This window comes from Trachinotus anak, unplaced genomic scaffold (assembly GCF_046630095.1).
Source record: "Trachinotus anak isolate AG129_WGS33_773 ecotype Australia unplaced genomic scaffold, CSIRO_AGI_Tana_v1 ptg000028l, whole genome shotgun sequence".
In the NCBI taxonomy this organism is placed as follows: Eukaryota; Metazoa; Chordata; class Actinopteri; order Carangiformes; family Carangidae; genus Trachinotus; species Trachinotus anak.
The window spans coordinates 3,314,340-3,338,843 of NW_027273879.1; the positions used below are offsets into that span (position 1 = coordinate 3,314,340).

At 41.4% G+C, this 24,504-nt stretch overlaps 1 protein-coding gene across 1 annotated transcript; it reads right to left on the minus strand.

Moving 5' to 3' along the window:
- Window positions 1-298: 298 nt before the first annotated feature.
- Window positions 299-22,050, minus strand: LOC139611352 (tumor necrosis factor receptor superfamily member 10B-like). The gene is made up of 10 exons (XM_071465962.1): window positions 21,800-22,050; window positions 12,050-12,218; window positions 9,764-9,895; window positions 5,145-5,256; window positions 4,332-4,465; window positions 4,127-4,228; window positions 3,992-4,038; window positions 3,535-3,813; window positions 3,370-3,406; window positions 299-2,808 (listed from the first exon to the last, which is right to left on the minus strand). Exons 1-10 carry the CDS (start codon window positions 21,830-21,832, stop codon window positions 2,507-2,509), a joined length of 1,347 nt encoding a protein of 448 aa, XP_071322063.1. The 5' UTR covers window positions 21,833-22,050; the 3' UTR covers window positions 299-2,506.
- Between the last annotated feature and the right edge of the window lie 2,454 nt (window positions 22,051-24,504).

Genomic DNA, 24,504 nt, shown 5'->3' on the forward strand with positions numbered 1-24,504 from the left:
TTTATATAATTTAATAAATCACTAACTTATTTAAGCATGTGATAATAACCCTTCTCACTTCTCACTTCAGTAAATTCTGTTAATGTCAAGATCATGAAGTCTGCAGATTTAGATCATTTGTGATCTTTTGATAGAGCACATGTTTCAAAAATAAACCCTGCTTCCATCTTGAGATCACACATTAAACTTAACAATGATTCAAAGATTAAAATCAATGAATAAAATCAAAAATAGAATATTAATGTTTGATCTGCACAATCCTGGAAATTTTACAGGTGAAAACACACAAACAAAGGGCATCTGTACAAAACATTTATTTGAAATTGACATAAAAACAGCTTTGTTGTATTTGCATAATTTAAATCTGAAATCCTTGACAAGCAAACAATAACTAAGGGGGAAATGGCTTAATGGTAACGCTCACAAACAGAAAGTTTTTACACAAGGGAAGTTAATTGAACAGCTCTGGACTTGCAATGAAATATGTAAAAGGTAAAAACACAGAAAATATATATATATATAAAAAAAGAGAGACATACAGTCACATGAAGCCTGATGCACTGAAGCCTATTCACTGCTACGCTACTGCAGGAGAGGCAGGAAAGATAAAAGGCTATGAGCTGAGAAACAGAGGAGTTAAACAAAACAGGAAAGTGAGAATGTTGAGTGAGGAAGCAGTGTATAGGGTCCCTAGAAATTGATGCAGGCTGTATTTTCATTGTCTGTCAATAGATGGCAGTGCCAGCACTGTAGCATCACTCTTCAGCAATAATATATAACTCTGTAACTCTTCACTTTATACATTAGAGACTGCAGGAAAATGGGCAAATTCTAATTTACAATGTCACAACATCAACAGCACCTGCTCTGGTTTGCATGTTTTGTTGTCTTCAGTAACTTCACACCTCACTATATTCATGTTGGTTTGTTAATAGTGCTACATGTATACCACATGTGCATATTGTGAGGCTTCAATGCTCTCTGGACATTTGTATGTACATGGGGCAGAATTTGGGGGAAATAAATTTGAGCTTCTTTTTAAATCCAGAAAAGATTTCCTTCATCTTGTCTAACTAAGACAAAGCAATGCGTACCTGCACCTCAAGTCACCGCCAACATGTACAGCACAGACGGACTATTTGGTCAGTCAGTTCACTAAAACATTTCCTAAGACTGATGTCTGTCCGGCTCCAATTGACCCATTCTGCTCTCAGGATCAAGAGAAGTCTCGACGCTGCGACGAACGTCGTCCAAATGGAAACTCTTTTGTGAAGAAATGGCACCTGTAACGTTGACAAATCGACGGTGTCGCGCTGAACGCAGCGCAGCGAGCGGGAACAGAGTTCAACAAAACACCACAAACTTTCACCCACACCTTGAACCATTTTGATGTCAGTCATTTTTGCCCTGTGGCCAAACATCATCACAACTCAAACAGACAGTGTGCTTGTTCTCCAGGGTCGCTTTTGGCAATGATATAAATAATAAAAGATAATTATTATTCATTAGAATAAATATATTAATAAATAAAACGACCTTTGAAGTTTTCCAATTCACTTGAAAACATTATGGAAACATTTTACTAAACTAGCAACAGTTGACAGAAACAGCTTGTTTCCTTCTCCAATGTGATGTATGAGTCTTAACACTGAACATAAAAAAGACAAAAACCGACAACATCTCTACAAACGTGACTTGACTGTACAAAATCTGATGTTTTTGAATCACTAAAAAAATGTAAATTCAAAGTAAATTCAAATTTTCAAATGGCATTGAAGAGGTTAAGTTGGTGATTAGTAAGGCTGCACATTAACTGTTGCCATAACGATAATTTTCTATCATTAGTCGAGAAAATGCTCATGGACTGTTACATACGGTTTCAGAGAAGCCGAGATCTAAATAAAAAAAAAACAAAAAAAACAAACATAGCATGATTGTAGTTTCAAATCCTACATGTGCCAGAGGTCAGTGCATCAAAGAGGCACAGTATTTGTGACATAGCTAATGCCACTCCTACAAACCAGTGTATATCCTTGTCTCCAGGCAGTGCACTATAATCTGGGACAGAGTGACACATGCCCAGAGACTTTGAAGCTTTCAGTATTTGGCTGCACGTTGCTTCATTACAGCCTGAAACATGCAGCCGTTTCTGCCTGTGGAAGTTGACACCTTTAAGAAAAAAAAAGGACAAAAAAAACATTTTCATGGTCTTCTTTGGTGGTAACGCTGTTGAACTTAACCACAAAATGTCTCTTCTTCATGTTCATTATTACACTTCAGTATTTGGCAGATAGTCAACATCCTTAGAGCACTGATCAATACGACTTGACCTTCCCCTTTTTGTGTTTTTCTTTTTAAAACTACTGGCTTTTTGAATACATGGCCGGTCAGCCACAAAGAGGTAAGCCTGTTCGTGAGACACAGCGTCCACTGACTGCGTCTATGTGCTTGTAAGTTTTTCTCGTGTTGTGTTTACTTCACTTGTGACCCCTGTTAACTTCAGCTTTCAGGGCGTGTCTGCGTGCTTGTAGTAGCCTCGCTGCAGGGCCTTAAAGGCGATGCACTCCGCTGAGCGCCGCTGGTCCATACTTAGCAAAACGTCCAACAGGTCGTTGATGTCGGCTTTTAGTCCCTGCCTCTGCATCCAGTTCTTCAGCAGTTCATACACCTTGTCACCGTTGGTTCCGTTTTCTGCGATCCGAATGTGGTTGTCGCTGACTCCAATCATTCTGAAGAACTTGTTGTGGATCCGCACATCCAGATACTCGTCAAACAAATCAAAGCTCATCTTCAGGGATTTTTCTGACCCTTTAAAAACAGAGATAAAAAGGCACGTTTAGTTGCATACACCATGAAATCTGGATGAATGTTTATCTTATCATCCTACACAGCTGTACTCTCTTACAATGGACCTTGCATCCAAGTTAAACTCTTTAAAAACCTCACGTGGAAACAGTATCCACATTGTGTCTACATGAGTTTAGGAACATTCGGCACATACCAGTACATTTTCCTTCAGGGGATACATACATAAAAATTTTAAAAGAGGCTCAAACAAATCTGTTAAGCCATGTCTTTTTTTAATTTAGCATGAGAAAAACAGACAGCGTGTTCCAAACCCCTGAAGGCTCAGATATGGCCTGACCGTCATGAGATTATTAATCTATCAGGCAGCAAATGTGAGATCTTGAGGAGATAATGTTTATTTGACTTCCCTGTGGACTGACGTGAACTGCAGTAAACTGTGTGGTTTTCTGTGGAAAGCTAGCTTTTTTTTTCTTTTTTAGGGCTAATAAAATGGAATGAAAAATGGCTTCATGAAATGAGTAAGAAATGTTTCTTTGGAGCAGAAATCTGCAGGAATCTCACCTTGCAGCGGCACCAGTCGATTTCGTAGAGGATCCTCCTATAACATGAACAACAATGCAGATGTAAGGGACTGTGGCACAGGTGATTAAATGTGGAAAATAAATAACAGAATTAAACACAAATGAGCTGAATTTCTGAGACCCCCCCCCCCCCCCCCCCTCTCACCATGTCTGCAGGCAGCAGTCTGAAGGCAGTGGGGCTCTGGTGTGGCGTGTTACCGGAGGAGGCCGCTGTGGGCAGGGCCGACAGGCTGGTCTGAGACGAACTAGTGGTGTTGGGCAAACTGTCCCCTAGTCCTCGGTCCTCGTCCTCGAGGGGGGGAGACTTGGTTATCCCGGCCTGGGTCTCCTGCAGTAGCGGTCGTGACTCCGGACGAGGCTCCTCGCCCTCCAGACCTGCATTCTGATTATTCTGTCTCTCCTCTGCTGTGGCTCCACTCTCGTCCTGCCCAGAGGAAAAGAAGGAACAGGATGAAAAACACTGACATGTCGTACCACAGATTATCTAGGCTAATTGTGACTGCTGGCTCACAAAAACAACCAATTATAGAGCCTTTAAAAGAAAACAAAAAAAAAACTACACAATGTGGCAGAAATGAATCCAAAACAAAACAATAACTTACAATAGGAATCTTCACGATTTCACTGGAATCACATTGACTCTTTGAACCTGTTGGAAAGCAGAGAAACAGAGTTAGGAGCACATCCTTAATAAGAGAGACTGCATTGCAAAGGTACAGCACATGATCTCAACTTACATGGCATTTCACATGAACGCTGCTTGACCACGAACCACCACACAGCCAGGCCGATGAGGACAATGAGGAGGAGGATTGCCAGGAAAATACATATAGGAATAGCTGAAAATAACAGAAATGACAGTGAAGGTGCAGAAATAATTTCATTTCGATACAACAATCTTTTATTTTAAGCAGTAGGCTTTGAATGAAATGGTGACGTTACCTATGTCCACTGAGGGGGACGGGGTCGGTGTAGGAAGGACTGGGGAGGTTTCGGTCGGGGACGGATCCCGCTTTCGACACACCGTGTTAGAAAAGGGGGTGCACTTCCTCACCACCTCCTCCCCCAGTTTACACCTGAAATTTTGTAGAAAAATAAATACATGTTAACCTGGTGTTCAGGATTTTCATTCTGGCTTTGTGTTAGTCAGGGGCTGAACTTGAACTGGGTTGGAAGTAGCTGGGTAAAGGAGTACTAAACAGAGTTAGCATTGCACTTCCACATCCAACCGTGTCGGACTCATGACTGACAGTTTAAAAAAGAAAAACATCGAAATAAATCAGAGAAATTGTCTTTTTAATTCCACGCATTCTTCTTTTTAGCTAAAACCCAGTGCCTACATTACCCACAATGCAACTCAACTGCTGACAGTTCAGTAGGAGGTTCAGCTGTGTTATGCTAGTTGTAGCTAATGTAGCCTTGAGCCTCCAGCCTCAGGTAGAGGTGAGGAGTGGGCTACAGAGGTCTGGTAATCTCACTTCTTTCTGACTCTCCATGTTCAGATTCTCTCTTTTTCAGACTTGTAGTTTTCAGCCCCAACCAACATTTATCAGTGTATCAGACTAGCTGCTCCCTCTGCAGCCACAGAAGGCTCTATTCCTCTTTTTTCCACACATGCACCAGTACTCCCCACGACCTGTAAACAGACTTTGATGTGTAAAACTGACAGAGTTCCCCTTTAAGACAGAAACCCGGTGACACTGTGGGTCATTACAAAGTAAAAATCACCTCAGCAAAGAAGTAAATCAAACTTACTTGGCACAACGTTTGCAGACTTCACAGGCCTGATCTGGCACACAGAAAGTACCAGGTCTGCACTGGCACTTGGTGTCTGTAGTTGTGGTGCAGGATGCAGTTTCAATCTCATCTGTGAATAGTTGAGAGAGATGAAATAGAAGACACATCAAATAACTATGATAACAACGAGGGCCAGGGACATCAAATCAGGTCAGATCAGACAGATCTACACACAGAGAGATAAACAGGGGACCAATCTACTCACTCTGAACATGTTCAAAATCCAAACATTAAATACACACACACATATGAAACGATGTGATATGATGAAATTATTTATTTTTAGCAACAGATACAGAGACAGACGCCTGTCATTAAGTACTTGAAGGACCAGTGAGGTGGTTTTTATTGTGGTATAAGCTCTTCTCCTTCTTCTGAAATGGGAGTTTGCAACTTCATCTAACTTTGTGAAGTGAGTGCAGACTTTAATGAGTAGACACACATTAAACCTGTGACCACTGGCATGTGTTAAATGAGAGAGAACATAGTGGACTTCTCAGCCAATTTGTAGGCCTTTAGCAATTATGTGGAAACCTTTTGCCCCAAAAGTTCGATAATTGAGTTTCCAATTTTGTCTCTTATTAGATACATTTTGCCTCGTTTTAACAGGAGAATGAGGGATGGAGAGGCATGGTGCATTTATTAAATTAAGACCTAAAGGACAGAAGTCTTGGCCTTTAAGATACAATCAAAATGAATAGTTAAGCAGCAGTCCACCTCCACAGGACGACCTTTCACAGAAATCTGATGTCCAATTAAGGAAAAATTGCAGTTAGGTTGGTTTGGTAGCAAAATGCGAGCTCTCTCTCACTATCCTCTAATCATCCACATTCATTTTCCTCCTCACACAATTCAGCTTATTTTAGTAAGGTACTTTTTTTTTTTTAAAAGAGCTCTGTTGAGAAGCTTTTCACATTTTCATTTATGAAGCACATTTTTGACTGGATTCACCATAATGAGGACATGCGTTACGTCAACTTTTCCACAGGAACGACTGACAGGCAGAGATACAAAGTTCACAGTTTGTAATCTGCCGGCAAACATCAGGAAACTGTTGAGAGGGTGTCAGCAGCATGTTGAACTGCAAAGATCTGTGTGTTTTAATGGGGAAAAAAATTCAGTTTTTATCTCCCTGTACCTCTGAGGTTGAATATTACATTAAGTGTACTGAGCCCAGGCAGCACAAAGAGTTAATGTTAAGAGTAAAAACTCTGATGTTCCTCTTCTCTCAGTCTCCACACAGAACTCCTTAAGTCTGTCCTGTTGTTAATTATTGGCAACAATCAGTGTAATGATCATAGTGCAGTTATCTTACAGTCACAACTCATGTTCATGTGATCTAAGACGATATATGGAGCGACTTGAGGGCTCAGCGCAACAACTTTGTGATAGACTGCCACATATTGATTTTCTATTTGTTTTTTTTTATCATTTCAGATGATTTAAATCTTATTTCACTGTAGAGCTGCTCTAACCTTCTCACAAACACGCTGACTACAGACCCGTCTGTCATAGCTGGACTGGCCTGTGGGAGCACTGGGAGATATCTGTGGGCCGACGGACCATCAGAAAATCCATAAAGTTTTTAATGCCCCTGTCAGTCACTTTGCCGGCCCTCTCTGTGCACTTGTCCTTCAGGGTAAGCATGAGCGCATGTGCTGCGTGCGTGTTTAGAGACCGAGCTCACTGCCCAATCACAATACGTAATCAACCCTCACTGACCCCACTTCCAGTCATTTATTTGTCTCAAAGTATGTGGCAACTAAGTATTTGCAATAGAGCACCTTATATATGGTATAAGTCATAATTAATTTAAGAAACACCCCCCACTCACTTACAAAGAGACCACTCCTGAGATTACAAAGGCAGTGAACAACTGCTACTTATGTCAAGTGATTGGAACCGTGGGTTCGGTTGTTACAATTATAATCATATATAATAGTCAAAATTTAATAACAGTTTTCCAATATAAATCATTATTTATTCATTTCAATTTCATAATAACAAGCAACAGAAAATATGTCAGAAACAGTTTGAGTAAATGCTCATGGTTTTCTTACAATGACGTGACTGATTAAGAAAAATGTTCCCTGGTAGAAAAAAGATCTGACAGTATAATTTGTACAGAGAGGCAAATTACAATAGTCACTAAACAAAGATGAGATTGTTGGACTTTGAACATGCTGATGACACTGTTCAGTGACTTCATCTGCTTCACTCTGCCACGTTTGTTTGCCATTTAGATAATCTGATCAAGCCAGAAATCAAGTTCTGTTGTTGTTGTGTTGGATTTATCAGCAGTGGAGCCGCCGCGGCGCTCTCTCTGCCTCCTTCATGCTGTGCTAAAGAAGCTCGTTTTTATTCATCGAACATACACCATGTGGGACACAGACTGTGACTAGCGCCTGTTGTACAGAGGAAATGCTATTGTAGTTCAGTGTGGTGACAAATGATTTCAGTTTTGTTACATAATTATGCTCAGTGCTAACCGGAACGTAACACATGTAGGAGAGAGCAACAGAGGACGTGAGTCAGGGTAAACTCAAAAAAAAAAATGTTCAGAATTGGCAACAAGTCAGAGCAGCTGGTGTTTGAAGAACAAACTATAATTGACTGATTCTGTTATTTTATTAAATTGGCAGGTGCTTTGTATAAGTCTGAATGGTGGGGGGCGGAGAGGGTGGAGTAGTGAAGCACCTGTTCAGTCCAAAGTGAATATGAGCGGCTTTTCTTGTGCACTTCCTGTCTAGTCCAAGTGATTTATACAGTTCATTTCATCTGAATCAAACCTTTAATGAGCAGCGTGGTCTGAATGAAAACTAAGGTCACTCTCCTCAACATTCGTTGTAAGGCTTTGTTTTTCCAGAGACAATACACGGCCATGACCTACACTTCAACAAGGCGAAGCTCCATCTGACTCCAGATATCAGATATTTCTCAACAGGAGAGCTAGAGGGTCAAGTGCAAGTCGTGAGGGCAAGTATTTAATATTTAATTCCCACTTCCTTTTTGTTTGCTTCTGTTCATTTTCACATTGTAGATAAGTTTAAAACTAGAGCAAAACACACAAAGCTTCATCTTAAAACCGCAGCGAGTGAGCACAAAACACATCCTATGTAACACTAGTCTCTTTTCTGTGGCTCCAGCCTTTCACTGGACACAAAGACGCCCAGTGTGGGAGACAATAAGGCACGGCCACACCCAGTTCACCCAGGTAGGACAGACACACAAGCAAATCTCCCGAGACAGGTAACATGCTCACATTCAGCACGCGAGACAAAACAACAAAGACACGCCCCACGACTCCGTGTAACATCATAAGATCACATTTTCAGGAGTGTATCTGAAAGGCAGGGGCCACAGACAAAAAGGTATTAACTTTCCCAAACAATATATCTTTGACAAGCTGGCTTACAGAAGACTAGACTTTTATGTAACTTTTTAAAGGTAATGGATTGAATTAAAGGGCAATTCAGTTGACGTTTTTGAGGTGTTTTTTTTTTTTTTTTTTTTGGGGAGTTATTTTCAGCACTCATTTGACAAAGCTATATCCTGGTTCAACCGGAGATGAATAACTTACTGTAGTTGAACAAAGACTTTTAGGAGATATAGATGCCCCCTATAATAAACATGAGACACAAAAGGCAAAACTTACTGGTTCCCGCTTCTAAAATATGAATATTTTCAGGTTTTCTCTGTCGTCTATGATGGTAAATTGAGTGTCTTTAGGCTGTTAGTCAGAGAAGATGCATTAACAGCCACCATGGCTGACTGCAGAGGCAATATTATTATTACTCATCTTCTGTTATTCAAACTAAATGTTGCGTGGAATAATACACCACACTTTTTTGTGGAAAAGGTTTTGTCATGGGTATGATTCATATCAAGTGAGCACTGGTGTTTTGCATGATGGGAACTATTCTGCTTAGAGTGTGCTCCCAAGACCAGACGTACATTTTCTTTCTAATGGTCACTAAAATAGAATTTTAAGAATCTGTTATAGATGTTATTGTGGTTTCTGTTCCTAATTTCTTCTTGTCATTGTGCATTTGTGACAGTTTTGTTTTTGTTTTCATTCGAAGTTACTATTGTTTATTGTTTTACATGTAGAATGATTTTTTTGAGTTTTTTTTTTTTTGAGTTTTTTATGTTTTAGTGTGATTTTGTTTGTTTTATTTGATGTCTTTGTGTGTGTGGAAGACCAGTGACCACTGCATGGAGGCTAATGAGGATCCAAATAAAGAAATAAAACCAGACATTTGAGGATGTCTGGGCTTTGCTTCGTTCTCGTTTCTCGTTCTGTTTGCTAACATTTTACAGATCAAACATGAAGAATGGAGACATATTCAAATGAGATTTCATAAATAAAATGCATCGTCTGACTCCTCGTGCTGACTGGCTAAATGGACCTCAATGTAAAGCTGAAAACTTAAAGCTTTAAACTTATGCTTATTTAAAATAATGAGCCAAAAAAGAAGATTCAGATGTAAAAAAAAAAACAAGCTTGACAAGTCAAAAGTCTATTTTAACTGAACTCAATCATTTTTTTAAAGTGCAGATGTGGAGAGTCTTGTTACCTAAGCGGCAGTGGGTGCATGGCAGACAGCGGTTCATCCCGTTGGAGTGCTCTGTGTAAGTCTGTCCATGCTCACAGGGAAGACAGGTTCCTTGCTCTTGGTCTCTCTCACAGGCCTTCTGCACAAAGGTTCCTGCAAATACGACAAGAAAACTATCAGACAACAACTCACATGATAAAACACGGTCACTCATTTATGCAGCTAACTGAAGCTGCTGTGGATCTTGACGTCATTAATGTGATGTGTTTCCTGCAGAAACAGGATGTTGGGGCAGGACATACCACAGCAAAGGGATCACACGATGTCGTGCGCCTCTAAACTGTAAACCAATGGGATATCAGCTGAGGAGGGAAAGGCCGTTTGATTTGATAGAAGTGCGGAGGGGTGGGATTGTGAGGTTTTCTTTGCTTGTACATGATTCACCGTTTCACACAAGAAGATGACAGGTTTCCAGGAAGTTCAAGTCCACATTTCATGGGGACTAGTGGGTGGGTGGGTGGGGGGGCACAAACCCGTTCACTGAACAGCACAGTTATGTGACCTCCGATAGTCATGCGTAGAATTATTACACTCATTAATTTTCATACTCTTGAGTAAAACCAGTTGATTCTCATGTGTTTTCAGGATTTATCTGATGCATGACAGACATCTGTGGCTGAACCCAGTGAATATTCAGTAAGTGGAGTATTGTTGCTGTGGTTGGTCCAGGGGTAATACAGTTTGTCTTAGCTCAGTTTCAGTGTGGGTCAAACTGATTTTCACTGTGCATCCAGGCAAACAAACATTATGCCTGGTTAAATAAAAAGCTCATTCTGACAAAAAGAAGCAAAAAGCTAACATTTCATCCTAATAAGTGGTTACAGTGGTTTTTAAACATGTGGTGAAAACTGACCAAATGGCAAGAATGCAAGAAAACAGAATCATAAAAATGGGAATATCATGAATTCCAAGACTTTTCTCTGCAACCCAGTATCACAAGCAAACAGTGTGCTCTGCTTTATCTGTTAATATCTCATCATTATCTCCCATCCATGATTTGGGACTTTGTCTCTGGGGACACTGATGATTTATTTTCTAAAGGTCTGCAAATTAAGCTTTTAGATATAAGAAATAAAGCTGATTTGCGAGAGCTGGGCAAGTATGAAGTCAAACATACACAAAGCAATGTGATTAAACAATTAAATACATTGAAATGTTCATGCACACATAATCTGATAAAGGGCATGTGTTTTAGAAATTACACATTAGGTAATACTGGGTCTGCATGTGAATACTGGAAACTGATATTTTATTTAAAATTAAAAAACTGAATTATAAAACCTGAGTGGATTAAATATAAAATAGGATTTCTTCGAATTCAGAATGGTAAATGAAATAATTCAATCAACATGCAGTAATCACATTTTGGCTAAATAAGTTCTGAGCTCAAAAAAAGTTAACAGCCTCACCAAATTCTTTACATAATAAATTAAGAAAGCTGGGTACTTTTAATTACTTGGGAATTAAAAATAACCTTTATTTCATTCCCCGCACTTTTCACTTCACTGTCATCTGCTGACATGGAGCAGTTTGCCTTCTGCTCCTGGCCACCACACATTCTTTCCAGGCCAGGCAGAGAATATTTGCAAAACTCGTTTAGGATACAGCTCAGGTTATGGTTTTCACATTTAACTTCAGTTTTTTTTTCACAGAAATGCCACTCTAGACTTTGGCTCTAAGTTCTTTTTCATAACAGAAGACAGAGATCGATGCTTTAAGATGCAGTTTGTTGATTGTTCCAACTGCAGCTGTATATTCTATTCTGGCTCCATCTAAACTATTAACTTTCAGTTTTAAAAAACATCCCATTTGCTACGTTTTTCGCTGCCGTCCGCATCACTCCAGAGTCTCAGACTTTTGGAAACTCTGCTGGACCAGTTTTAGTTTGAAAACTCAGAGTTGTGTTGTAGTCTGGACCGACAAAAATCTTTGGAGACGTTTAGAAACAATAACGTAAACGCCCACTTTCGCTCCCTTAGTGTGAAAGGGAGTGGTGAAAGCAACATGGATACCATATTACAAGAACTAATGACCTTGATGTCTATGCTGGCAGCTGTTGTAGATTTAAATTCTGCATTTTAATCCTACAACTTTGCTTTTCCTAGAAAATCTGCTTCCTGTGTCCACCAGCTCGCACATGCCCAGTGTACGTGAATGGTCATGTATGTGCCTGCGTTTTCTCCGTCAACGCCATTTTATAATTAAAACGTATTAATGTGGGCGCAGCCTTAATGTGATCTTCCTTACCAGCCTGGCAGTTGAGGCAGCAGAGTCCCTGGTGAAGGTACTGCTGGTTCTCCACACAGGCTCTGTGTCGAAGGGTGAGGTTTCTGTACTCATCGCTGGACCACTGAGATGCTGGAGGGTCTGCTGCGTGACACACCAGCCCGCTGAGGAGTGCTGCCACCACCAACACCTGAATCATCAAGGTCAGGGAGGAGACGGGGGAGGGAAGGGTGGGGGGAGAAGAAAAGCTTTGCATTATTATGTGTGTCCACAGTATACAGACTCACCCATTCCATCTCATTAGACGAAGGACAGTAAAGAGGAGAGTCTATCTTCATAGGAAACCTTGTGTGAGCAATCTGCGACTTAATTCGAACCATCTGATCTGAACATCTGCCGTGGGAAAGCAATTAAGGGAGCCATGCAGCTGGTCACAACTAGAGGCAACACAATCATGTGTGCGCAGGATGCAGAGCTATAGACTAGCTACATGCAGCGCAACAGGCAGCCAAACTTAATTACTCCATGATCTGGTTTTTTCTTATGAGGACGGTTTCAAAAGCAGAGAGTCTGTTTCCTCTATTGTGGCTTGAGGGTTCGATAAGGTATCTCAGCTAACAGCAGCACGGTTCCCCGTATCAGATGTGATTCCAGAAATCCATTCATGTGCTGGATAATGAGAGGCCTGTATAGGTGGTGGTGGTGGTGGTGGTGGGGGACTGAGAAGAATATGGCCGAACACTTTAGTGTGGCCCCCAGGCGCTGGTGTTTATTCACACGCTTTTCACCGTGTCAACGTGAGAAGGCCCCATTCACTGGCAAACAACACACTTTAGTGCCTCTACTTCAAATGACCCACATTCTTAAACCCCGGCTCTTTGAATGCAGCGACATGCGACACCGGCATGAAGCGCCTCAAACGCAACGTGACACCTCCTGGGTAAATGAGAGGCCTAGATTTGGAGGTTTTGTCTCTCCTGTGCAACCCACCCACCTCCCCTCCCTCCCTCCACCCTTCCCCACCTCAGATAAAGGAACAGGTTAGGGTGGAGCGGGCCAGGTTGAGAGGGAGAAAGAGGAGGAGGAGGAGGAGGAGGAGGAGGAGGAGGGTCGATTGTAAATGAGAGAAACTGTAGACAGCAAGTTGAAGATGGGACGTTCTGGGGGGAATAGTCTAAAAAGACGAGTGTGGGAGAATGAGAAGAAGAAAGAGTGGGAGCGTACAGAGGTAGAGAAAGAGGGACAGGCTGGAGCTGAGACCGACTCCTGACGCTAGACTTGGCTCTCTGGAGGGCCGCCATGCCTTGTTGCTCAAAAGAACTTTCCCCTCTCCCTCTCTCTCTCCCTCTCTCTCTCGCACTCTCTGCCTTTTCCCTTCTTCCTCTCCCTCTGCTCACGTCAGACTTTCCAAAGACGCTAAGAGGCAGACGTGGAGGGGCAGACGGCCGGCAGAGCAGTCACAATCACACCATTTAGATCTATCCAAACATTCTGGGGAGGTGGGGGGGGGGGGGAGTGGGAAAGGGGAGGGAGATAAAATGAGAGAGGGGGACTAACAGCTTGCATGAGTGCATGGGTGAGTCTTTAGACTTGAATACACTATGTGTATGACTGCAGGGTGGGGGAAGCGGAGGCATGGACGTGGGGAGAGAGTAAGTGGAAGGCCGTGTGAAAAGGCAGGAGAGAAAAATCTGTGCCTGTGCAGGGCGAAGCTGCGGAAAGAAAAGATGGGAAAAAAGACAACTGGGAAAGACTGAGCTGCACTCGAGGTAATCCAACACGTCTACAGTGCAGAGGGAGAATGTGAAATTTCAATCAGTGCCCAAGAAATGTTTTATAATAAAATCACTACGGCCAAGAAAAAGTCAAAACTCCCATGTCTCTTTGACAGTGGAGATGCCTCGACAGCACAGAGATTACATCATTTCCAGTCTTTGTTCATTTCAGGGCCTGTTATTCAAAACATTCCCAGGTGCAGCCGACCTCAGCAGCTAACCTGGTATGCTCGGCAGTTGAAGGCAATCACATTTGATAAAGGGCTGCTACTCTTAATCATTTTCATATCTTTCAATGTGCATATTATGTTATTGATTATTTGGTCTGTCGATTGTAAGAAAATGGTGAAATATGTCCATTCTCCAGAGCCCCGAGTTATGAAATGATTGTTTCAGCTCTAAAGAGGTGAAGGGGAAAACTTGCTACTGATGCTGAGAATGATTTAAGAGACTGTTTTTAGAGTCACACTAGTGCATGACCACGTCTCCAGGCGGCCAGCTTTTATTTTGTAATTAACACAGCCAACGAAGTCTGAGGGAATCCCGCCTTTTCTCAAACACAGCCTTCTTGCACACAAGGAAAACAAACAAGGCCAACGACATGTGTTCACACTAATATCCTAAGGCTGCTAAACTACATAGGCTACAAGTGGAGTGTGTACATAAACGCTATGGGCAGCCGCAATGTGGCTTAGCTTCACCTCCATAACCAAGAAGGGAGGAAAACTGGAGAAACCCTAACCTCAGTGTAGAGAGCCCTCCAAACCCACAATCCCTGGAAACTCTCCAACCCCTGGCTGGATCGGCTCAGTCCACTTCACAGTCCTCTCTATCCTCTGTACAATGAGTGGGCAGGGCTGCAGATTATTTGGTGAAACAGTGTCCTATTGTCGTGCTTTCAGTCTGTGTGTGTGTGATAGGTTAGTGCTCTGATTGTGTGGATGCAAGTTAAACTAATAAAAGTTACAATAAAATAATGAGACCTCCTGTTTATCTGACAACAGTGGCTTCCCTCCACTTCCTCTAAACACTCCGGGTTCTTCCAAATGACCTTGGCTCCAACTCTTCACATGCCATGTACACTGAGAACGCATTTGTGACTAAATGACAGGACATCCTTTCAGTTGACCCAGGTTATCAATGGGCCATTTAGGGGGCTGTGATCACTCCATATCCCTGTGGGAATTACAGTGAGCTCCATTATTACATATATATTGAAAAAAAAAAGGGGGGTAGAAACAGAAAATGCGATGAACTCTTGCACGCACACACACACACACACACACACACGCACACACACACAAATAAACCAAGGGAGATTTTTAATTTCATATCGGACAGATGATTTCAATCATAGCCAACTGATAAGGAAAGACATGATGCACCTCATTATACTCCTGGATCCGGAGTAGGACCTGACTCTCCATATCATGCTTTTCTTATTAGTCGCTCCTTTTTCTTTCATCAATAGTCGGGCATTTGTGATGGTTAGGATACTGTACGACAACACGACACAGAGACAAGAGCTCTCGAGAAGTTTAGATAAAAAATATCTCTATCCGTAAATGAGGGGCTGAGGATGTTAGATTAGAAATATCAACAGACCAATTATCACAAGTTTCCTTCAGACTGCACTGGCTTGTGCAGTCTGAAGAAAACCAATTCAAAAGCCACTTTTTTTATTTTTATTTAAACAGTTGATTTAATCCAGTTTTTGAGCGTCACCTAACAACAACTTACTCACTGCAGCAGATTAAAGCTGGAGGGTCTGAGTCAACAGCCACGAAAACTAACACTGATTAGTGAGCAGTAAGACTTTATTTCCACGCTGTGCTGAGGAATTTAGCTGTTTTACCCCGATGATATTTAAGGACTGTAGCACATGACAGGGTGGAGTGTGGAACAAACATGTTTTGCTGCAGCTTCTGATTTGCAGCACGTAATAAACATCTTAAATGTGAATTGTTTACGTCAGTTCAAATGTCAGTGAGATGTGCATTCCCCTGACCCCACCACAGTTCAATCTTTACCAAAAAACCACCACCCGCCTCCCACAACAGTGCGTAAGAGAAACCCCCTCCACCTCATAACTGAAGAGGGGACAGTATCTGAAGCCATGAAGCCATGAAGTGTTTTCTGCTTGACTGCACTTGTCAGTGCCAAAAAAAAAAAAGATTGTGATGATATCTAGTTTTCTTGTCTAATTGAATAAATAATCATGGTTTGGTTCATCTGGTTTGGGCCGTAATGATATCAAATTGTCACTACACGTTAATTGTAGCCAAGAAGAATTCACGATTACAATATTATCACAACATCTATAGAGAGTTTGAAAAAATGAATTGAAATAAGAATAATAATGAAATCACTCAAATTCATCTTTAACTTTGTTTATTGAGTGTTTGTCTCTTTTTGGCAAATGAATGGGACACAAATACAAGAGCAGGGAGGTGGAGAGAGAGTCTGTGACTGCAACTGTACAAAAACAACAATCACAATTACACTTAATTCACAAACAAGATGAACTGATAAACAAAAGATCCACAAGGCCTAAAGTCTGCCATCAGCATTTTATCATATTGTGTATGATTCTGTATTATTAACACAATATTTCATTTTTTAAATATCAGTTATATCACGACACCTATTTCTGATGTAGAGCTGCACCAAATTATTATTTTCATTACTCATCATTGATAAATCTATTATACTTTTTGATTAATTTATAAAAAGTTGATAAAAAAAAATACAAATGTCTTCCCAGAGCCATCAAATGTTTTCTTTTGTCTGACAAATAACCCAAAAGTTAATAATTGAGTTCACTATATAATATATGGCAAATAAAGAAGCTAATAAAGTTGCATGAAATTTTTGTGTTGATCAACTAATCAGTTGATTGATTAATCAGCCAATTGCTCTATTACAATGGATTCTTTGCTTTCTTCTTAACTGGTCTTTTCAAAGGCAAAAATGGCTTTGGGCTGATATTTTATGACATTCACCATTAACTACCCATAACTGGCCAGTGATCTAATTTATCTTTAGTCGGACTCAGATGCATCTATGACCTGAAGAAACTCCGATAATGAAATGAAACATGATTTTCAGTGGCATTGGTTTATTAATGTGATTCTAATTTAACCAACACACCCCAACTTATTATTCAAGACAACAAATCAAGTACAATTTGACCTGAATTCCATTTTAATTCAATATGCAATATGTGTATTATATTCCAGATTTCTTTGAGCCGACCTTGACGGGTCGGTGTAGGCGCTCTGAGCTCTGCTTTACAGATAAACTGTGGCACTCACTGCAGGCAGGGGGTGACCATGCATGACTTTCCTGGAGTGATAAATTACCCTGACATTTTGTGTTAGATGACGGGGACAACCACAACCCCCGCTCATGTCGAGTGAAAGACGTCTCACACTTGCTACAAACTGTAAATACGTTCAGAGTTCAGCCAAGCTCGGGCACATTCATCATTATAAAGCCGAAACGAGGCCGACAGCAAGAAAAGAAAGTGTTAACAGCGTGAAAAGCATATTGTTGAGCGACAACACATGAACGCAGAGTGACAATTACACACATATTGACACATACACGCACAATAGAGTACACAACCACACATAGAGTGTATGTGTGGGAGCGTGTGAAAAGCGCCTGCCCCCTCCTCTCAGGGAGCACAGGAAGCTTGAGACAATACAGAGGCTTCATGCAGGGTTCAGCTCCAAACTGTTCCCTCCACAGCAGCCTGCCTCAGAGCAGGCCTAGCACCCGATTAGACCCACAACATATCCGCTAGGCTGGATATTTATAACTCAGGGAAGCAGCAGCTCCACGACACAAATTCTTGAGTTTCCTCAGGAGGTATGCTTCACTGATTAGACGAGGTTTGACGGTGTGTCACAAGCAGGTTAGGCAACGTTCACCTTCATACCGCAGAAAGTGAAAAAAAAAAAAAAGCCAAAACGAGAAACAACAAAAACAAATCTGTGATGACGACAGTGTTAATGAATTTCCTGGCAGTCGCTCAGCCGACCGCACGCTGGTGAAACGACTGACACCCTGACGTAGATGTTGACCACATGAAAACAGGCGTATTGTTTTGATGACTGAAAGAGAAGGGGCTGCTGCGAGTTTGAAAGGTTCAAGAGTTGTAAGCAGGTGCAGCGTGACACACACTTTCCAATGAGTTTGTGTTGTGAGGGCAAGGTGGTCTCTGCGGTCGGTCGCTCTCACGTTGCATACAACATCGGGGTGATTCACAGAGTGTGTTACTGAGGGATAAGCTGAGGACATTGAATCTGAACGTCAACAACATTCACAATTTCAGTTCAGAGATTTGTGTGCAGGAGGGCTATCAACTTAGGCTTTTCAAATTCTGATTAGGCCCTTTACAGAGAGGCAGAGCGGCGACTCACCAGACAACACCAGGAGGGAGAGAATGAAAAGAGCAAGAAAGGATGACTAATAGATTCAAGTATGTGCAGGAATCCATCACCTCGCTCTAGAGACAATCACATTAGCTCCATTAAAGCTCGTCTTTGTATAAAGGGGGGAAAAAAAGTCCCACGAAGCACAGTTTTATAGCCTTCTTTATAAACACATCACAGCAAAAATGTAGAATATGTGCCTGGTGTAGCAGGTCAACAAGGACTTAAGTGACCATCAATAGCTGGAATTTATGTCAGATTTATGTCTTTCTAAACAGAAGTCCATTCCCCAGACAAAGGTTGAGTTTGTTCTGAGACTCGGCACTTGTGTTATAATCTGTTCATTTATACAGGAGAGCAGGAAGTCAGAGGACTTAGCGCTGATGTAAACCTTATGCCAGTCTCCTTTCACGCTATGTCATGTTTCTGACGGGCCCCTAAATGCCTACGGTGCCGTCTTTTTCTTCTTTTCTTTTAGCTGCCAAATCTGATGCAGATGATTTCCATTATCAAAAATCTGCAGAATATCTTTAGATGAAATTGATTAAGTTTGACCCACATGTCTAAAAATGATAAAAATGCTCATCACAACTACCCGAGGCCCGAGGAGATGTCATGTCAAAAACTGGGAGGTATTAAGTTTATGGCCACAATTCACGCATAAAAAGAGGCAAATCCTCATAATTCAGAGGCTGGACTTTGGAAATGTTTGGCATTTTTGCTTGAAAAGTTATTGAATGATTATTGATTATTAAAACAGTTACTGATTACTGACATGCCAACATTTGCTGTAGTGACAAACAGCATAACAGCATTCTGATAGTGGCTTTTCTCCTCCTCATTATACGAAGTGTGGATAAAATCATATAATACTACTAAAGCTGCAACTGACAGTTGTTTTCATTATCAATTAATCTTTTTTTTTCTTCTTTGATTAACCCATCAATAATTTAGTCGATTCAATGTCCAAAAATAGTGGGAAAAAAAAAAATCATAATCGTCTCACAACCCAAAATGACATCTGCAAAACTAACAGCTCAGTTTCCAAAGATAATTATGTCCAATCATCTAAAACTGAAATTTTATTGGAGTTTCTGGGACCAGAGAACATTTGGCAATTTTGTTTGAAATATGACTGGACTGATTAACTGATTAGCTAAGTCTATTAATCAAAAATTATTATCCACCCACACAAATAATCCAACAGCCAGCGCCTTTATTCTTATATCCACAAATCACGGGCTGTCATAGAAAAGCACTCCCTCCAGCGAGGATTACACGTGCATCTTAAAACAGGTAGAGTTATGGAGTTAAACCCTCTCAACTCATACATTTAACAACCTGTGGGAGTGAAACTTCCTCAGCAATCACAGTCAGAACCAAAGAGTTACCTCAGGAGGAGCAACGAAGCTTGATGAGGTTAATCTGTTTATCTGGTGATGTTTGACACCCTCACTTATCTCAAGATGGACCATACAGGTGTGAGCGCTGACTTACCTGCATTGGTATGCATTACGTGAGTCGACAGTACCTGAACAGGTGGCACTCCCTAAGTGAGTCAGTCGGTCTTCAGTAACTGAGAAGTGATTCACCTTAACGACCAGAGCAAACAGAGCAGGAGCAACACTTTGATTCGGAGCAATCACTCCGCCTACAATAAAACATCACCACATATGTCTCCGCTCTGCAGTAAACACCTGACTGACAGTGAGTGGGTTGCACTGCATTGCATCATTCAGCATCCATGTAGCTTCTCTGAGCCTCGGGCTCAGTTATAACAGTTCACATGGTCACCGTGCGGAGCAGCAGCTCCAGCATTAGGAACTTTAGAGTGGCCGGTTTGTTGACCACTGCTTAGTCCCCAGTGACACAGTTTGGCCTCCACTTGTCCCAGATGTCAGTCCTGCCCTTGTCTGTGTTGTCCACAGAGACAGTGGGGGATATTTCCTGTGTGAACCAACACCCAGACACTCAGTAAGCAATCACAGATTACAATCTAGTGTATGTTTCCATGGGCATGACAATTCTAAGAAGTAAATTGATGCCACTAATATCAGCATATCTGTGTACTCTAGACAGGAAGTTTACTGGACGGCCAAGCACGTACACTCAAGCCAATTTGAAGGGGTGTATGTATGTGTGTGTGTGTTTGGAGGGGAGGGGGGGTGAAGTTTCCTCATAGTCCCTTAGCAACAAGGCCTGCTGGCAGGGCCTCCAGAATGTACTGTGGTTTACAAAAGAGATAAACATTGACTTTGCCACCCGGAGAAGTAAATCTGATTTTAGTAATGGAACACTGCATGACTTAAAACACAGATCAGACAATGCAGAAAACAAACAGTAAAGCTCCAGGCGCATCAGCAGATGGTACATTTACTTTAAGGACTGTATTTATGGTGAGCGGAGCTACAGGAGGCCAAAAGTGCCAAAATGCAGCAACTATCTCTGCTGCACTTATCAACCACTGATTTGACTCTGATTCATTTCCTGCATCTTATCGTACACAACAATGTAATCCAGCAAACTTAAGTGTTTGCAGGGGGAGTGAGAGTCCTCTATATTTTGCATGAACCTAAACCACTTTTAATTAATGGCTTTTAGGCCTTACAGTGAGCTTACAGTACTCATAGTGTCAGGCTTTGGTGCCGCACAGTTGGAAAAAACAACAGCGGAGGAATGAAAAGACGTCTCTGTGAAGGTTTCGAGAGTGGAATGAACTTAGATGGAAAAACTTTTGAGAGACTCTGCGGCTTTAATTGACGAACTGGCAAAGGTGGATTCTTGGCTTTTTAGGGGTGAAACTGATTACAGCCTCAGACATGTTACTGAAACCCGTGCTTCTCGCACTCTGCACACAATTTGATTTCAAGCTAGTTGGAGCAGAAGTGCACTCCACAGCAGGCCATGGCTGCACAGCACTTATTAATAGCCCCTATAGGGCCAGCTACATCCGCTGTGACAGACCAAGAGCCATCATATGCTGAATGTCTGAACAATATGACCACATGATGTCCAACACAGATGGTGGCTGTAATGTTGGGGGGGTTGGGGGGTTGGGGGGGTGAATGATACAGCACATGTACTGTACTGAACTGACCTGAGCACAGAGACCAGCAAGCTTCAGATGAGTGAAGCTTCTCTTACAGAAATAAACACTTTGATCAACAACGACAACAGCCACCACAGTGTTGCTTCCTCCTGCGGGGACAATGAGCGGGCTTGTTTCATCCTCAGGCCTCGGTCGTGATTTCTGCTCCCATGTCGCCGCACAGCTTCCCAACAGAGCCAAAGTTTGTCTGCTCCAGACTCCGACCTCATGAAGCAGCCTGAGCTCATGTTATCAAAGCGACAATCGGAACCGACGCGTTACTTTGTATCAATAACGAAAATAACTGGAGCGCGTAAATGATAAGAGGCTCTCCGGAGTTAACGGCATATTTCAACCATTAATGGAGGTTCAGCAAACACATATCATCATATTACAGAATAATAATCACATACAGGCAGATATACTGAACGAAGCGCGTCTCCAGAAGCCTACTGTCGTGTTTACTTACAGAAACTCGGCCGAGCACCGGACCGAAGTTCATCTTGGGAACTTCGAGATGAGAGACAATCCCGGAGACTTGGACTTCGCGTTGAGAAACCACCAGTCTGGAGTCTCTGGAAAACAACGCAGTTACAGCGACGAGGAAAGCAGCCACGCAAATCCAGCTTTGAAGCTATCCGTCATCCGGCTTCTTACATGGGTTCAGTCTCCTCAGTGACAAAACTTCACAGCGCTTTTTCTGGGAGAGGAGACAGACGCGGTCTGAGCCACTGGAGACTTTTTTTTTTTTCCTTCTCGCTGCTCAGAGGGAGCAGTGCGTGACGTCAGGCAACCCAGGAGCCAATCACAACGCGTCTCCTCGAATAACAATTAAGCACTATTGTACTGTACTTAAGTACAATTTTGATAATTTACCTGAGTGTTTCTGCTACTTTTTACTTCTGGAGTGCACTTTTTTTTTTTACTCCACTACATTTATCTGACAGCTATAATTAGTGGTTACTTTACAAAATAAGATTTTACACATGTGATGACATTAAAATGAAATAGAAAATATTGTTAAAGATTAAACCAGTTATTCTCTGCCTTTTTTTTGACGTGAACCCGCTTTAAACTTCACAAAACTAGACCCACATCAACATCAGTGCATCAGTTTATAATAATGTATTATTTAAAGGGACAATTTTGGTGCAATAGCAGACTTTTTACTGTTGATATGTCAAATGCATTTAGCAGATAATACTCTTACTCTAAACTTTTACTTAATTGGGACTTTATTTTTACATTGACATATAGGCACCGTTAGTGAGTCCTTCTTCCACCACTGGGGTTTATAATTCAGCAAATGGCTCATCTCATGCTTTGATCTACATTCATTCATAGGTAACATTAACTAGACTAAGTAATATGTAACTAACTAGTAATAACTGACTGATGTGCCACAAGTTGGAGCACCAGTCAATGACTGATCCCAAAGTGGGACCTTTGACACAAACACACACTTCAGGCCAGTGGACCCGCAAGTAGAGACACTTAGTTATGTTTAACTGTAGGAATAGTTTCAGTTTTACCGTCTTTCTATTATTTTAACCTTGTGAGAAGAGGAACAATTGTTTTCAACACACTTTCCAAATTTTTGCATTTTGAGAACTAGTAGTCTGCATAAAGGAAGTCAAGTATTCCATGAAAAAACCATCAAATCATTAAACTATTTGTACTAAGCTACATCAAACAACAAACATCCTCTCAAATGTGGTTCCTGCCGACAAAATCTTATCTAAAGTTGATCTGTGGTCTGTTTGTCTGGGGAGGAAAAAGCAGAAGATATTTGGGCAAACCTACACTAGGCCATGCCTGGGTCATTTACAACACAAACAAATAAATAAACAAACACAGCCAAACAACTAGTGTAAATAAATCTCAGGCCGGCCACTTAGCAGTGAGAAGGTGGACGGGCTGAGCAACTTCTAGACACATTTACGGTAAATTCTGTTCAGCATATCTCTCAGTTCTCACAGAAAAGACAGTGTTATGAAACATTGAGATGATTAGTTAAATATCATGTGACCAAAGGCATGATAGTGACATTACAGAGGGGAGAGGAACTTGGCTGAGAGTTATTGCACAAACCTGTGCGTGCAAGCGAGGCAGTGAAGATTCCTGGGTGTTGATGAAAACTGTGTGATATGTTCAAATCAGAGATGCTGCTCATTGTAGAGTATCTGAAAATAAAGGAGGACCTCTTATTAGCAGGTAAACATCTGAGCAAAATACTGAGCTCTTACACAACTATGTTGTTTACTCGCAGTAAACTGCTAAATGCAACTGGACCCACTGAACTTTGAGTGGAAAGAAGAGAGAGAGAAAGAGAAGTTATCAGTATGTTTGGAGCTAAAGAGACATCGTTAAGAAATAAATATTAAAGAAATTATGTTCTCACTGGAAAAAAGATGCTCAGACTATACTCCCATCGTTTTATCTGGAACAAACAACACAACACACCACAACCAGTTGCACAACAGATGCATCCCATCCCCTCCTGCCAAAGTGGGACATGTGTTTCAGTAGAAACTATCTAGGAACCCTCTATCTGTGTCTTCCACTTGGAACACATCCTGTGCTCCTCCTTCTGAGGTCACTGACTACGTGCTCAAAAACAGGAAGTACATGATTGAGTTATTTGCAGGCCTATCCTGAACAAGTCTGTATTTATGGCCACTGGGTTGATTAGTTCAAATCGTCAACTTTTCCAACAACAAATTTCACAAAAAAAAAATATTTCCAATTTATCATCTTTAATTTGAGGAAGAATGTTTGTCTATACCAATGAAGGAAGTTAGTGGCTAAATGTGTTGTCGTTTGGGAGGAATTTGCATATCCTGTGTGGGAGCAGTGTGAGTGTGTTTGTATATTTGTATATGAAGGGACTGTGTGCGGCAGATGCTGGTGAGCTGGAAGGTTGGTTTTTTTCACAGAAGTGACCTGTGGAGGAAAACAGAGAAAAAATAAAAGGAAGGGAAACCTTCCTGAGCGTCAGTAACTTATCTTGTGACGCCTGCTGGGTATTGTTTCACTTGCTGAAGACTGAAAAAAAAAAAAAAACCAACAAGGAGCTAAAAAACTAAATGTAGGACATAGGCCTTAAAATGATTCTTATTATCAACACAAAAAAGTCTATCGATCTCTTATTTCACTACAGCCTGACTGTTGTGT

Coding starts and splice junctions, on each gene's coding strand:
- LOC139611352 (XM_071465962.1), bottom strand. CDS start 21,832: ATGAACTTCGGTCCGGTGCTCGGCCGAGTTTCT. Junction 9,896..12,049: donor CTGCCTCAACTGCCAGGCTG/GTAAGGAAGATC, acceptor TCGTATTTGCAG/GAACCTTTGTGCAGAAGGCC. Junction 5,257..9,763: donor ATGCACCCACTGCCGCTTAG/GTAACAAGACTC, acceptor AACTATTCACAG/ATGAGATTGAAACTGCATCC.